General features: G+C 38.7%; 1 protein-coding gene and 1 long non-coding RNA gene across 2 annotated transcripts; both read left to right on the top strand.

The window, feature by feature from the left end:
- Window positions 1-13: 13 nt before the first annotated feature.
- LOC131680055 (uncharacterized) lies at window positions 14-7,921 on the top strand. Its single transcript, XM_058960783.1, has 5 exons — window positions 14-64; window positions 3,466-3,648; window positions 6,324-6,546; window positions 6,604-6,826; window positions 6,883-7,921. The coding sequence occupies exons 1-5, from the start codon at window positions 14-16 to the stop codon at window positions 7,919-7,921; spliced, it is 1,719 nt and encodes a 572-aa protein (XP_058816766.1).
- An 8,226-nt stretch (window positions 7,922-16,147) lies between these two features.
- On the top strand, window positions 16,148-17,482 carry LOC131682892 (uncharacterized). The gene is made up of 3 exons (XR_009304236.1): window positions 16,148-16,225; window positions 16,293-16,643; window positions 16,693-17,482. It is a non-coding gene; the product is annotated as an uncharacterized LOC131682892 (long non-coding RNA).
- Window positions 17,483-17,489: the final 7 nt, after the last annotated feature.

Genomic DNA, 17,489 nt, shown 5'->3' with positions numbered 1-17,489 from the left:
TAGCCTCTTTAGAATGGTGTATCGCGTTTACATTCCTCCTCGTGATGTGAAGATTGACGTTGTGGTAAGTGATGTGGGTCTAACTGTCGATGATCTAATGAATGATGAGGTTGGCCGCTTTAATGACCCTAACTTTCAATCAGTTAAGATTTTGGAGTGCAAGCATTTGCACTCAAAGTACATCGAAGATGGGAATTACAATCCATCAGACTGGTTTCGCGTAGCCTTCGCCGGATCTGCACTTACGAGCTACGTTGAAGTAGGAGGAGCTCGTCTATCTGTGCGTCTGTTTGTACCACGGGTCATGAATTGTTCCAATTGCAAGCAGCTAGGTCATACGGCCACCTACTGTAGTAACAAGCAACGGTGCGGTAAATGTGGGGAACGCTATGCAGATGATACTTGCCGTAGGTCCGCTAAGAAGTGTGTTTATTGTGGGGAGAATCCGCATGCACTTTTGAAATGCCCAACGTACAAACTTCGCGCGGATGACCTCAAGCGATCCGCCAAAGATCGCTCCAGACGCTCTTACGCAGCAATGCTATCCAAAATCGATTCGACACAGGTACTTCCCTCGGAGGAAGAGTATAAGTTTTTATCCAACTCGATTCTCGATACCGAGATTCAAACTCAGACGAAACGAGTACCCGACATGAACACCCAAAAACGTTCTCCCAACCCGTGTGGGACAAAGAGTACTCAGACGTGTACGCGGAGAAGGCTGCCGCGTATAAAGCCTTACAGAACGACGGGTTAATCAATAGCTATCGACTCTACACGATATTAGAAAAGCGAATGAAAAATTTAATGAAAGCCAAGAAACGCAGTTACTGGCGCCGCTTTGTCGGCGGGTTAACAAGAGAAACATCGAAACATTTGGGGCATGGCCCGACGTATTCGAAACCGAAGCAGTGCTAACGAGAGCGTGGAATATTCAAACAGTTTGATATTCGATTTCGCCAAGAAGGTTTGTCCGGATCCCGCCCCGGCACAGAAAATCTACCGCGCCACGTCGCCTCACAATACTGCGAACGAAACACCGTTTTCGATGGTGGAGTTCTCACTTGCTCTCTTATCATGTAACAATAAAGCCCCCGGGGCCAAACAGAATTATATTCAACTTGCTGAAGAATCTACCAGACTCTGCCAAGAGATGCTTGTTGAATTTATTTAATAAGTTTCTTGAGGGTAACATTGGACACATGATTGGAGACAAGTGAGTGTCATCGCCATCCAAAAACTAGGAAAACCAGCCTCCGACCACAACTCGTATCGACCGATTGCAATGCTATCGTGTATCCGGAAGTCATTCGAGAAAATGATCTTGTTTCGCCTCGACAATTAGTTCGAAGCAAATGGCTTCCCTAATAAAAAAATATTATACACGAACTTTAACTCATATAGTGCAACGATTCCACATATTGTTTGGATGATACCCTGAACTGGTTGTTAGGCTCTTGAATCATAAGATGTTTATTAGGGTTACTGTTAGATACATAATTTGGCTTTCGCAAAGGCAAAGGGACGAACGATCGCCTTGCGTTGCTCTCAACAGAAATTAAAATGACATATCAGTATTCTTGGATATCACGAGGGCTTACGATTCAGTTTTCATCAACATTCTTTATGATAAGTCTTTCACCAATTTTAAATAACTTTTTGCTAAACCTGTTATCTGAAAAACACACGCATTTCTCGCATGGTGATTTATCGACATCACGATTTAGCTACATTCGCCTTCCCCAGGGCTCATGTCTAAGCCTTCTCCTACACAATTTTTACGTGAATGACATTGACAAATGTCTTGTCAATTCCTGCACGCTAAGGCAGCTTGCAGATGACGGTGTGGTCTCTATTACAGGTCCCAAAGCCGTCGACTTGCACGGACCACTGCAGATACCTTGGACAATTTGTCTGCTTGGGCTCTCCAGCTGGGTATCGAGTTATCTACGGAGAAAACTGAGCTAGTCGTATTTTCTCAGAAGCGTGAACCAGCGAAACTACAGCTTCAGTTAATGGATAAAACTATTGCTCAGGTTTCAACATTCAAATATCTCGGGGTCTGGTTCGACTCTAAAGGAACCTGGGGATGTCACATTAGGTATCTGAAACAGAAGTGCCAACAAAGGTACAACTTTCTCCGTACAATAACCGGAACATGATGGGATGCCTATCCGCAGGAAACCTAATCAGGCTGTACCAAACAACGATACTATCAGTGATGGAGTACGGATGTTTCTGCTTTCCGCTCCGTTGCGAACATACATTTCATCAAACTAGAGAGAATCCAGTGCTCATCTCTTAGATACTTCTGATCCAACTGTATTTTTCGACACATCCATGAAGAAAGAGGTTCGTGGCATCCCGGATCACATTCGCCCACAAGTGGTCCCAAATATTTTCTATAATAAATACCATCAAGTCGATTGCGGCAAAATGTTCTACACTAACGCATCAATTCTCGACGGGTCCACAGGCTTCTGTATATTCAACAAAAATCTTTCTGCCTCATTCAAACTCAATAATCCTGCTTCAATTTACGTCGCAGAATTAGCTGCCATTAATTATCTTCTCGGGATCATTGACACCCTGCCCGCATACCATTAGTACATCGTTTCGGACAGTCTCAGCTCCATTGAGGCCATCAGTGCAGCGAAGTCTGGAAAGAACTCACCGTATTTCCTGGGGAAAATCCGGGAATATCTGAGTGCTTTATCTGAAAAATCTTACCAGACTACCTTGGTTTGGGTCCCGTCACATTGCTCTATTGCGGGCAATGAGAAGGCGGACTCTTTAGCCAAGGTGTGCGCATTGGAAGGCGACTAATGCGCCCACTTTCCGATTAATCCTACTTTCCGGTTAAGATATCGACGGTTTATAAGTTTCTCAGAATATTACAAATCCGACATTCAATAATAGTAAATATAAATGCGGATTCTACTCGCCAGCAATTCGTTTCGCCATATGCAGATATAACTCAACACGTGTAGGGCTACTTCAGGTTCGAGTGATTCTACTATTCTTAGATTAGCCCTGGATCCCGCTCTGGTGCCAAATCTTCGGGGTAATTGGTTGATTGTTCGTATTAGTAAAGTGGGTTCGGATCGGGTTTCTCAAATTTTAAATTTTATGAGTCGGGCTCGGGTTTTCAAATTTTAAAACTCTCGGGTTCGGGTCGGGTTTTACAAAATTTTCATTTTGGGGTACGGGTCGGGTTTGAGTTTTTAAATTTTAGAAGGTTCGGGTTTTTCAAATTTTATAATTTTGGGCTCGGGCCGGGTTCGGGTTTTTAAATTTTTAAGCTCTCGGGTTCGGGTTCGAACAAATTGAAACCACCCGACCATCTCTAACCTATCTCATTTGTCGAGCTATTAGGCCCTCACATCAGTCCGATCCTCGTTCACCTCTTCAATGCGATAATCGATAGTCGCAGGTTTCCGCAAATCTGAAAAACGGCCTTCATAGCCGATTCCGAAATCTGTCAATCACGTCGAGCCAAAAGACTATCGACCAATTAGTGTTCTCCCAGCCATCTCTAAAATATTCGAGAAAATTCTGCTCGACCAGATCTCTAGCTTTCTGGACTACCATCAACTGCACTGCCGTGATACGCATAACAGTCCCATTTGCTATGGATTTCTTATGCAGGTGAGACTGTTATGCATATCACGGCAGTACAGCTGCTTGCCAAACATCAATCAGGATATCAAAAACGTCATAGTAGCACCGCCCTAACAAAAGTCGTACACAATATCTATATCAAAGACCTAGACAAAGGCAACTGTACTGTGATGGTTCTTGTAGACCTGTCGCTTGCTTTCAACTGCGTAAGTCACCGGATACTCCGCAAAAAGCTAGAAGAGTTTGGTTTCTATGCTGATGCATGCGACCTGTTGACATCATACATGAAGCACCGTACTCAGCTTGTCAAAGAAGATAGGAAGAAGTCAGCGGAGAGAGTACTTACAGATGGAACTCCCCAAGGATTCTACCTCAGTGCACTGTTATTTTCCCTATATATTAATAGCATGCCTGGAATTCTACGCTGCGAATACCACCTGTACGCCGACGACATGAAAATCTACATTTCCGGCCCGGTGCAATATGTAGAAAATATGATCAATATATTAAAAGCTGATCTCAACGCAATCGAACAGTGAACAGCGAGCAACAAACTTTTCCCTAACCCACGCGAAACCCAGGCTGTAATCTTCTACAAACAAGGTAACATCACACCCCAAAGCAGGATCTCATTTTGCGGAGAGATTATCCCGCTGTCCAAAGAAGTCACCAATCTAGGGTTAAAAATGGACAGCAACTTAAAATGGGCAACACAGGTGAATAATATCACAAAGAAAGTATTCGGCACATTAAGGACTTTCCGCCGCTTCGCATCTGTCCTTTCGACACCCACACGCAAGAAGCTGATGCTAGCAGTCATCGTACCTTATCTCACATACGGTGACACGGTATGTTCCAGGTTTATCAACTCAGCTCAAAGAATTACAAAGATGCTTTAAAGCCGGGTTCTACGAATAGTACCCCGGACATATCCTGGAACATCTTCAGAAAAGCGTCTCGGAGCGCACAAGCTTATTCCACATCCCAATGAACACAGCCAGCAGCAGAAAAAGTGTGCTGATTTACGGAGCCCTTAGCTGGAACGCACTTCCAATTGAAATAATTAACCGACAATCACCTGCTTCAAGAAATCACTAAACGAGATTTGAAAAGGCTATCAAAAACCAGAGTATAATGACGTGTATATTAGTCCTTCCATTTGTAAAATATGTAATGTTATTTTTCCTTGACCTGAAAAACAGTTAACACTAATAAAATTACAAATAACAAAAACTAAAATTTTCGAGAAAAAAGCGTTCTTCACGTATAATTTTTCAATGATCCACATCGAATGTCAACAAGAACATCTGTTAGCGGCCACGGCTGGGTTGTTTTGACGTTTGCGTTGTTGGTATTAGTGAGTGCACTGGCTCCACCGACAAAATTTTCGGTGCCAAATATCTGGCCCGAAATTGCACTGGAATTGCACTTTTTTATTGCAGTTCCAATCAATGGAACATGGTGTCGGTGTTTTGACAACACTTCTGCAAGAAAAGTGCAATTTCAGTGCAGAAAACTACACCAGTTCTTTCAATCGAAAACTCTAATACGAACAACAAGGCTTAATGCACATGCATATTATATAACTTTTATGGTGCAAATAAAATACGAGTAATTTTTAATAGATTGAAAATCACAAAGCCATTGATCGACTGTCACGTCCTAGAGGCAGATCACTCTGCGAAGTAGTTACAATCTCTTTTTAGCACTTTTACCGATGTCTCGGTAAATGTTTTTAATATAACATTCCACTAAGTCGCTCAAAAACAGTGCTTTTGTTAAAGTGTCTTTTTAGCAGATAAAATAATTTAGTAAACCGTGCAGTCAAATATACTTTTTCTATCCACGTGTCTTTATATTAGAACATTATCTTCGTTTCGGACAAGCTAAATTTGACACGTACAAATGATTCTGAACAGAAACTTGGAAAGTATTGTCTGATTTTTGGTGCCATGAGAAAAGTAAGGTTTTATTTTCAAACATTGAAAAAAATTGTAAGGTTTTACTGGGGTTAAAGAGGAAATGTTTTAAATTAAGTATTACATCAGACTTTTTATCGGCTGATTTTTAGTTTATCTCATCTGGCTTATCTTGATGGGATGGTCGCAACTTGACGTTTGATAAAATCATCGATACAGCCCTTGGGGCAGATCACTCTTGAAATGTATATCAAATTTGCATCAATTTAGAAAAAATGCATTTCATTTCCATTTTTGCATCAGCTTCATGCTCCCCGCACAAAAGTCTGTTCAACAAACGTCCTACGCTGATCCACTTTGTTCGACGTTTTGTTGAATGTAGGGCTAGTTTTTTGTAGGTTTTTGATACATAATACTAGTTATCCTCTAGGGAGAGATATGCGGAGGGAAAAAAGGCAAACTAGCAACGGTAAATATCGCGATAAAAAACTAGCATCACTTATTGCCAACCAAGTTTAGCGTGACTTTATTTTCAATGCTATTATTTTAAAAATAAGAAATGAAGTGCGTTGGAAAATTTTGTGCAAATCGGCCTTGTAATTACGCACTAATAGCGGAAATTAGTTTTTTCGTTTCCCGAAGGATGCTGCATTACGCGGTAAATGGGTTGAATTTTGCGAGCTTCCGGAAGACTTCCCGTTGCTGGATTCTATGCGGCTGTGCAGCGCAAGTTTTTTTCAAACAAAAATCGGTAAATATTTTAACCATATTTTTATCTTTTAGTATCATTTCAATCAACATGACATATCTATAATAAACGGAAAGAGAATACTGCAAAAAAACTCCGTTCCTGTGTATTCCCACGTTACGCAGTTATCGGAGTTGAAGGAAAACAAAAAAGCACATTCAAACATTTTCTCCCAGCAAACATTAGATGATGGATCTATTTCCCACAGAAAACCATTCTTGACCCTATCGAACAACGTAAAGAATCTACAGAAGATAGGTAAGGCGCATAAAGTATAACATGCGGTAACTTTCGGACAAAAAATCATCTCTTCAGCTCAACCAAAAACAACACTGCATGCAACGCAACCACCCGGAAGAAACCAAATAGAGGATATTACCGATGATTCCACCGGGAATCCGACCTTTGGATATGATGACGAGGAAATCGAAGAAGCTGGAAAACTGCAATCTCCGGTGTCATCTGTGGGTGATATTGACCCAAATGCTTCCTGTAAAGATAGCACTAGTCTGTATCGTCAATGTGTGGAGCAACAGTGGTATGTTTTCTTCTTTATTAATAAATATCAACTTCTAATTTAAAACGATACTCCAGTGTAATTGAACAGCTCCGACTTTCTTTGCAAGAAAAAGACAACAATATTAAAATGTTGAAGCGCAAATACGATGATCTTGACCACCAGTACCAACAACATCCCGCAGAAAAAATCACAAGAAAAATGTTTAATGAGGACCAATGTAAGCTGCTAGCGGGAGATGTTCGTGTGCCAAAATGGTCAGATGATTCCATCGCCAAAGGTTTAAGAGCCAGATTACACATGAGCAGAAGCGCGTACGAAATGGAACGGAAGAAATTGAAGTTACCAAGTGCGCGTACACTTAATGAGAAAATACAACATCTGCATTTCGAACCAGGTATTCTAAATGAAGAATTTGAACTTATGAGCACTAAAATCCCGTTTATGGAAAAGGATGATTTGGATTGTGCCCTTGTGTTCGATGAGATGGCAATTGCGCAAGGAAAGGATTATTGTCTAAACAACAAACATTACTTTGGAGACATAACTTTGCCGAATCATTCTGGAGCAGCCACACATGTACTGATGTTAATGCTAGTGGGAATACGGAGGAGATGGAAGCAAATAGTTGCGTATCACTACACGGGTTCTTCTATCGCTAACGGGTGTCTACGGGATATTATCGTCGATACAATAAAGCGATCTGAAACACTTGGCCTTCGAGTACACGCAGCCATTAGTGATTGTGGTAGTAACAATAAGCGATTGTGGAATGATTTGCATATCCAATATAGTGAACATCAAGTATTGTTCAATAGACCGATTATTCACCCTTGCGATAAAAGCCGAACGCTTGAAGTAATTCCCGACTGTGTACATGTTTTCAAGAATTGTGTTCAAGGCTCGCTTAAAAACCAAATCATAGTCCTTCCTCTAGATACAATAAAGCAATATAGTTTATGCTCGACCACAGCCAACATGATGCACATTCGTGATCTAGTGCTATATGAGGCATCTAGTGGTCTTAAAATGGCAACAGGACTCACGACTTCAGATGTTGATTTTAGTAGATTGCAAAATAACTTCGATAAAATGAAGGTACCATATACAGTATAGATATGTAATTGCATCCAAATATTTTTTTTTTTATTATTTTAGGTTGGAAATAGTACAAAATATTTCAACCATCAAGTCGCTGCCGCATTGAAAGTTTATAGCATCCAAATGAATCGACCGGAGGTTCTTACTACCGCTTTTTTCATCGAGAACGTTGCAGAGTGGTTTAAGATCGTTACATCGCGTAACCTACAGACAGCACTTAGTCGGAAAAGTCCAGCGGACTATGATAGAACAGTTCAATTTCTCAACACATTTCGTTGTTTCATCTTTCGCTGTAAAGTCGGCGAAAAAGCTTACTGGAAACCTTGGCAAGCGGCAATGATCATGGCGACAGACTCACTACTTCGTTTGCAACGTTATTTTCTAGATAGAGGATATAACTTCGTACTCTTGGCAAGATTTACACAAGATTGCGTTGAAAATATATTTTCTCAGTTGCGTGCCAAATGTAAAACGCCTAGGGCTTTACAAGTGAAGGATAATCTTAAACTAATAACGATCGGTCAAATTATGGAGGAAGTAGCGAATTCTTCCTATTCATATGATCCAAAAGAGTGGCTCGTAAGTTTTTCGGACAAACTCAATACTGCTAGGACAACCGTACCAGAAAGCACAATACCTACCGTTCACATCGGAAACTATTGGAATGCAACAAACAATATCGGCACATTTCAAGCCAGCGAAGAAAACAGCATATATTACGTCGCAGGAGTTGTCCTTCGTAGTCTCCTAAACAGAGGAACCATATCTGATCAGTGCATTAAAAGTTGCACTGATGGCAATCGAAATACAGGTGATCTAGCACTTTTAACATCATTCCGGGATTATAATGACAACGCTTTGATTTACATTAATTTAGAGACATATGTGTTTTTTTCTGCTCTTGAAAAAATATTCGCTCAAAATATTGTTTTTTGACATTAAAAATGTGTTACTCCACTATCTGGGGCTGGGTGTCATTCTAAATTTTGAAAATCTCCTATGTAACGAAACTATGTAAGGATTGTACGATTATAACTTCGCAATTAGTTGACGGATTTCAATCATTTATACACCAATCGATTCAGAAACACCTGACTTGAATATAATTGCTAATTAGATTGATGTACTATATAAGTATTCTGTTGAAAATCGGTTGAATTAAAATTGAAAAATTGCACAAAAAAGGGGAACTGTGCATACACGAGGCAGCTAGAGGTCAATCAAACAAAACAAAAGTTATAAATATATGTGTTGAATTTCCTTTTTGCGTCATTCGATACTTGATGGTCGACGAGTAGTGTACGGACGTACGTACCTAAAAGATTCTCATAAACAAACGGCCAATAATTGCCGCTGTACTGTACGGAACAAACAGATTCTTGCGTGATTTGGGAAATAATCATAACAATTGTGTAGCAGATTCCGTAGAGGATACGATTACCGTAAATTTTGATAGAAATAATTTTGTAAAAGCATTAATTAGCCGTGCTTTGATTGGTGGTTTACTCGTAAGCACCGCCTTTTTGGCGATGAACCACATCTGAGATACGTAAAATGAATTGTCTGTAGGAAAATGTTTTCAGTTTGCATTTGATCATCGTTGAAATCAGTTCGTTTATCGTCGGCGTCGTTAGTTCCTGGAAGGAACGCTCCCTGTTAGCAGCAGCAAACAAAGGCGCTCTCAAAATTGCCTCCATCACTAGACGTGTACAGAGGTGGCATTGTTGTTGGTAAGGAAACGGTGAAATAATATTAACAACAAACGGTTATTAGGACCACAAAATCGTTCTCAGAAGAATTACAAATGAAATTTCCATTTCGTGCTTTGGTAAATAACTTCCCTCTTATCGGATTAGTTATCTTCTATAATAATATCCGAAAAATGTGCGATAAAACAAATAAACTGACCAATTGGATGGAAGCAAGAAAATAGCTACAAAAATTTGAATCAGAAAAGTGACATTGACGGAAAAATGCTTCGATCGTTTCTTTGCCAACTGAAGTTGCCGATTTGTTTTCCACGAATAATATGGTCGCATGTTTAATGTCATCGTGGTCGTGTCTTGTACACAACCCTTTAATTTTTTTGCAAACGATTAAATACGATGTCAACACATTTCTTTACAATTTGATGATTAAAGTTGAAGCTAAGCATTTTGCGTCTTGTCATAATATTAAAGATAAGATAGTTAACCGCTTCATAATTTTTAGATTGCGGTCTAGTTCCACTAAACCAGCACGTGAAAAGCGCTACGATAGTAAATCAATGTTTTGAACAAGAATAATTAAAGCGTAAATAATAGCAGCTATTGAACACAATGGAATAAAAAAATCTGCTTTTTCTAAGATACACTGAGTTTTCGTTTGGCGACTATTTATAAATAAAAATAAAGAGATAACATTACTGCCCAAAAATATTGCACCCGTGCAGTTAAATAATGATCGGCTGGCTCAAAATTTTGACAGTTAGCTGGCTCAAGATGGCGTCTTCGCATATCTCTCCCTAGAGGATAACTACATAATACATTTCTATTTTAATGGAAAGAAATGCATTTAATTTCGCTGATTTTTGAACATGCATCTGATCCAGAGATGCCAGGTACTTTTTTCAAATGTCTGCAATAATAATTTTAAAAGTCTGGGAAGAACAAAAAATGTCAGAAAAGCTAGTGTAACCAAAAGCCTCTATATTCAAAAATCTGCAAATATCTGCAACAAAACTAAAAAATCTGCAAATATCTGCAACCAAACTAGAAAATCTGCAAATATCTGCGTCATCGAAAAATCTGCAGCTTAAATTAAAAGTCTGCGAATTTGCAGACTTGTCTGCAAATCTGGCATCTCTGATCTGATCTGCCTTTACCCGGTCAAAATAAATGCGGACGAACGTGGTCAGGCGATTTAAACAATTTGACGTTTAACTCAAGTCGCCTGTGCTAATTGCCCCTAGGAACAAATGCAATTTGCGAATGCGATTTAAAGGCGATTTCAACACTTAGACAAATTTTCTGGCGGCTGAAAAGGACTTGGTTGTTTTTGCGTTTTTCAAACATGGCGGTTCATGTTTTGCTTAAGCTTAAAATAGTTTTTTGAGCAATTGGCGTGTTCTCGCTTGTATTTTGATTGTCTAGTGCACTTCATTTAGCCAACGAATGTGGGAAATTGTGGAATCGTGTGTAAATATAGTGGAACAAGATATCTGACCAAAACTTTTAATAATAGTCAGATTGTGGTAAGTTTTGGTGTGCAATTCCAATTTCACCATTGATTCTTCCTATAGGTTGGTGGTGATTACCTAGTGTAGTGATAAGTTTATGTGAGTAGATAATGAATCCGAAAATAAGTATTATTTCTAATATTCATAGTAGGCAATTAAGGGCGATTAAATGGCGCGTTCCTTTGGCGATTTAAGGGCGGGTAGAGCGGCTAAAAATGACGGCAGCAAATCGCCCAAATGTTGCATTTGAAATAGCCCCCTAATTGCCAGCAATTTGCTGGCAAATTGAAGGGCAATTAGCGCATCCGAGTTGGCAAATGGCCCCCCGTTAGCCAGCAACTTGCCCTTTTTGACTGGATAGATACAGCCTAACATGAAACTTACAGTCAACGGGAAGAATGAACTGATAAAACGAGCAAGCGGTGAAAACAAATAACTCGTTGAACCTAGAAAAACTCTAGAAATAGAACTGCGGGGACTCCATTTTGTATCAATTGGATTCGGGTTTAGCTTTCAAAAAACGAATCCAATCGAACATTGTCTATCCTTATAACGTTGGACGTGTTGCCATACAATACCGAGGCCTACGTTGCCAGAAATGCTGTTTGCCTCTCCGCAGTTCTCTCACAGACTAACAGACATAACACTTAAAAACAAAGCTTCGCCCGCTTTAACGGTCATTTTAAATATATTTGTTGGGACTGGTAATTATGGCGCCACTGACATATGAATAACCATATGGGGGATAGACAACTAGTGAAAAATTGCTCCCAAACCTGAGGGGTAACCCACCAGTAAATGAGTGTTTGGAACCGTGAATAAAAGGTGGTGCTAGCGTTCTGGAAAAATTGTCGGATCAATGTTTTTTGAGGGAATTCCCTCATAGTGTTATGTCTGTTAGTCTGTGGTTCTCTTTCTAGAATTTTTCTAGTTAAACCTATTTGAGAATTGGCGAATAAACGTTGCACGAAATATCTAATTACATGGCACGCTCCTTATGATTGGTTGGTATCCACATAACAGTTTTATTTTGGTGCTTAAAATCTCTAGTATTAGTTATTCGAAGAAATGAGTTTACGGGGTGATAAATTACTTCCTTTTTGCTAGACTAATTATTAAACCATAACCAGCTATTGTCTGTGTCCTCCTTATAAACTTAGCGTAGTTATAGGAGATGGAAAAATAAATAGATACGGCTAGAAAATTAAGATCAATTGGTGTATGTAATTTTATTATTTGTGTAGTGACAAGATTCAAAAAAGCTTTTAGAAGGCGCAAACCATTTCTTGTTTTTTTTTCAAGCAATAAATGTATTATTAATTAACTTTTCATATATGTATGAATATCCCAAGGAGTGCTGGTAACTAAATACAACCTCTGGAGGTTAAATCAATCTCGTTTCCTTATATATCTGTTTTTCGAATGATCATAATTCGACTAGAGTGACATTGAACGTAAAGCTGAATCGCTGAATAAAAAATCGCCATCTCAATCGATTGTTTACTATTTATCTGCCAGTGTTACTCTAATCTAGCACGGGACCTGTCATAAGCACCCCAGCCGAGGAAAATCTCTTCGAATCTGTCTCGAGCGAGGGCCATTGACAGATTTCGTGCTTGATACGAATGACACTGACAGATAAATCGTAAACAAATAATATAAATGGCGAGTCTTTGTACCAGAGGAACTCAGCGTCTTCAATTGAACGAAAAACGATAGTGCGTCATCTGTCAAAGACAAAGTATTGAACGAACAAAAAATATTGTTTAAGCTCACGTTTAAAAACCCAGTGGGTAGAATACACGCTCAAGTGAAATTACACAAATAATATTTTTTGATAATCGCGATAATAATCGAAGCATATTAATCGATTACTTCGATTATCTAACAGAAGCTAATCGATTAAAAATTATTAGATTACTTGAACTGATATTCGATTAATCGATTAATCGAATGACAATCGGACATCCCTAATCGTAAAATCGCCAAAAAAAAGGTCACTAGTTGGTTTAGTTAGTATTTAGATAACTATTTGTCATGAATTTTTATTGAATTCGAACTTCTAAAGCGATAACAACAACGACGCCCGTGAATGCCCGCGATCACACTATACTCATTCAAAAGCTTTTCATTTTCTCTTTAAAATGAGCCTATGCTAGTTTTGCGAAAACTTGCGATAAGCAGTCAAAATTTGAAAAAAACTGTGGATGGAGACGCATGGTTATTACTGATATTTAATTTGAATATTCATTTTATGACTAGAATATTGACACTAATTTATGCACAACTTTCAAATAGCATTTAGAGCATGATCTACAAGGGTTTTACTAGTGATCAATAGGGTGGGACAAAAAATAGATTCCAGCTCCGAGCAACTTTTTGGGTACCATTTGGGTCCTAGAACATCTGTGCAAATTCTTAGCTTGATTCCTGAAACTATATTTTTGCGCCCACTGTTTAAAGTTTACATGGGATTTTATATGGGAAAATTAACTTTCACAAAATAATTCCTCCAGGGGTCGCCCATTGCTTCCTAAAAATAAACCGTTATATGGCTTTTGTAGGAAATTTAACACAGAAACAAAGTCTCGAAAACTACGAAACGATCTGACGCTTGAGAAAAAAGTTATTAAGCTGAAACCAATTGATGCTCTAACGATTGATAAAATATTCATTTTTTCTAGCACTACTGTTGTTGGTTGTTCAATTATATGCAATTTTGTTTTGATCTTCTCTTAATGTGTCTAAATCATTTTTCTATACTCTTTGGCCGCTTCGCATAAGTTTTGAGGGATAAATTGAGTCTTCTTTTGTAAATAATAAGAGAAAATTAAAGATTTTGTATATAATTCGACCGTCAGCAGCAGTGATGCTATGAAAAGTAAAATTTTCATTAATCTTCAGGGCATCAATCGGTTTTTGCTTAATAACTTTTTTCACAAGCATCAGATCGTTTTGTGGTCTTCTAGACTTTGTTTCCTTGACAAATTTCCTATAAAAATCAGACATCTATTGTTTTTTAGGAGGTAACGGGTGACTCTTGGAAGAATTAATTTGCAAAAGACGTTTTCCCCATACGAAATCCCATGTAAACTTTAAACCGTGGGCGCAAAAATATAGTTTCACCGATCGAACTAAAAATTTGCAGAGTTATTCTGGGAGCTGAATGGGACCCAAAAAGTTACTCGGAGCGAAATTTAATTTTTTACATATAACCATGTCCCACTCTAGTGATCAAGAGTAGGGAGCCGAGTGGGAAGTATGGTTTTTAAGTGGTAAAGGAATTAAGAATGCTTAAAATTCAGTAAATTCTACTGTATTCCACTTCTCTCCAGATATGTCTCTGACATTACCCACCCATCTTTTTACTGCAGACTACTAGATCGGTATTAATTTTGACTTTTTTTCGGAACACTGTGAAATCAAACGGTAATTGGCCTCACATAGCATTTATCAAATATGAGATTTTTCCGAAAACTCTAGTTCACTCACAAGAGTTTTGAAGTTTGTATGTCAAAATATATGAAAAATAGGCAATAGAAGCAATAAATTCAGTACAAAATGCCAGTGTCATCTAGTGCATCCCAAAATTTGCAGATAGATATATAGTTGAAGGTATAAGGATCAGCATTGCCGTAGACTGCAAATTGATCGGATTTCGCAGCAAATAGATATTGGCATATACAGTTGGTCGGTGTTAAGTCAGACCGGGCCAAGTCGCAAAACATCAAAAACTGAGATAGCACTGAATAAAGAATTTCTTCAACTACATTCTACCACAGAGAACATATCCATGATCGAACAAAAATATTTAAAAAACGTGTGTAAACATTTGAATTCAGAACAGAGGGCAGACGTCCATCTTCAGCATTCAACTTGTGTAAAATCTCTAACGGTTTCGAAGGTAGTTGGGATATCCAAACCAGGTGCGCTACTGTCGTCATGTTTTTTTGTGGCTGAGTTCGACAGAATTGACAGCGTTTATTCCTCTACCCAGTCAAACTAGTTCGGAACCGGTTCGGACTTCCAGTATGAATTCCAGCTCAAATGCATCAACAGATAGAGTCGGAATTGGTTGTTTTCTTTGAGCAAGATTCCATACTGAATCCATTCAGGATTTCTAACCGGTTCGGGAATGGATTTGACGGATAGTTAGGATAGGTTGGTGTGGCGGCGCTAGTGTTTATCGTATATTAATTCAAATGTTTACACGTTTTTTAAATATTTTTATTCGATCATGGATGTCTGTTCTCTGTGGAATTACTGTGGAATTTTTTTATTGGATTTTAAGTTTTTATTTCCGAGTTTCCCTATATATTACTATTGAAACTTGAAACCTCTTGTGGGTGAACTAGAGCTATCGGAAAAAGCTCATATTTAGCATATGATCTGTGCATCCAAGTTACTACTAAACGAAATTGCGACAGTTTTGAATTTGGTGGTGATAGTTCAATTACCTTTGAATAGGCCTTTATTTTTTAAACAAATTAAATGCTCGAAATTGACGGCTGTTTTCTCTGGTTAGTTGTTGAAGAGAATACCGACACGTGTAATTTGAAACCACTACCTGTTGGAAATAAAAAAAAATGTATTAGAACGCATCTTTACCATTTTAATTTTGATAAAAACCATTACCAAACAAAAACATTTGCTTCCGGTCCACCATTTCGTTTGTCTTGTCAGGCTTCGTTTTACAACCCACTACTTACACCCACGAGATGGTTCAGCTAATTAGCTATTCATATAACTTGAATATGTTGTTCTAATCGTATTCATATTGACCGCGCAGGATTCAAATTTATCGGATATCCCTGAGGTTTAACATGAATTTTGTGTAACATTCATAGGAATTCATATAAATTCTACATAAAGAATAGTGGTGGCCCTTATTACGGGTATCACTTCACGGTGCAAACGAATTGAAGCGATCAACACCCTATTCCGGGTGTCACCTTCGTGATAAAATGCGTAAGAGTTTATCCAAAGTGACAACTTGAATGAACTCGGTGTTATTATGAACGTCACGCCACGACCTCTTTGTCAAAAAAATGACACTTCTCGTGTATCATTTTCAAAAGTGAAAAGCAGCCACGTAAAATGGAGTAAGTTCAAAGATTGAATTTTGAATTGCTTTTTTATTATTTTTGTAAATCTTTGTACACTTTTTAGCAGGAAAAAGACGAACAAGCGATAAATTACCTGCCTCGTTGATTTATGGTCAACAAGAAGGGGCGTGACACTTCCAATAACTTATAAATTATTATACAATTATAATGTTTTTGTAGATTTATAGACGATTATAATTTTATAGACAGCTTATACTTATACAATTTTCGAACTTGTTTTCGAACTTATTCTCAGTGTGCGGTGAATTTGTGTGAGTTGTCACTTTTATTGTTTACATTGTTGAAATCAAGACGTGCATAACTAAAATTTTAAAATCGAACGCTTTTGTACTTGCGCCATAAAAAAAGATATCCGGAAACGATCACAGAGGTCAAATTGCTTATGGGATAGCAGGTACGAACAATAATGATATTAATTGTCAAATATATTCCCGCTCTTCCAGAATATTGAACAAACCTCTCACGAGTTCTGGTGTTGAATTTGAGCAATATTCCGGCCAGCCCGGCAGGATCTGCACAACGAGCTAATCATATTCCAGACATCAATGCCGGTATGTTCCGGGTAGTGTATTCAACGCCAGAGTATGACCGGGGACGCGGGTAATTATATGCTACAGCAAATATCCGATCAACTGGTACTGATTGCAATCAACGACGCTCACTGTGTGAGTGACTGACGGGTGACGATTTTCGCCCGGCTTAAGGACATCTCCGTGTAATTCGTACGGATTCGCATTTTAGCATTGATGGCAACTGCAACTTCCAATGTTCGTGAAGATATTGTGGCAAACCTTGGTTTGCGTAATCTGCAAGTTTTGTGCACTAGGTTCGATCGACCGAATCGGAAGCTTTATGTTAAAATTAAGGGCTCCCTTGGTGTGTGGAAGGATCTTTGAGGATTGCTTAGCAAAAACACTGAAGGCAGCATCATAATCTACTACTGACTCGGAAGGAAACGGAAGAGATTGTGGAGCTGTTGAAGAGCAAACGAATTGATTGTGAGCCGTATCATGCGGGTCTTTTACTGAAACAGAGGCTTTCTGTACACAAAAACTGTCCGAGGCCGCATTCAGATTATTGTAGCTATGACAGCTTTCGGAATGGGAATTGACAAACCGGATGTTAGATTGGTCATTCACTATGGTGCGGCGAAGGATTTAGAAAGTTATTATCAGGAAGTCTGTAGAGCTGACCGGTATGGACAACCATCCAAGTGTATTATGTTTAAGAGTAGCGCTGA

The sequence above is a fragment of the Topomyia yanbarensis genome, chromosome 2 (genome assembly GCF_030247195.1).
Source record: "Topomyia yanbarensis strain Yona2022 chromosome 2, ASM3024719v1, whole genome shotgun sequence".
Taxonomy (NCBI): Eukaryota; Metazoa; Arthropoda; class Insecta; order Diptera; family Culicidae; genus Topomyia; species Topomyia yanbarensis.
This window is presented reverse-complemented; position numbering and strand designations above follow the sequence as displayed.

Excerpts from the sequence above, each read along its gene's own strand:
- LOC131680055 (XM_058960783.1), top strand. The coding sequence starts at position 14 with ATGGTGTATCGCGTTTACATTCCTCCTCGTGATGTGAAGATTGACGTT. Across the intron at positions 65-3,465 it reads ATGTGAAGATTGACGTTGTG|CCGATTCCGAAATCTGTCAA; the intron begins GTAAGTGATGTG and ends CGGCCTTCATAG. Across the intron at positions 6,827-6,882 it reads CAATGTGTGGAGCAACAGTG|TGTAATTGAACAGCTCCGAC; the intron begins GTATGTTTTCTT and ends ACGATACTCCAG.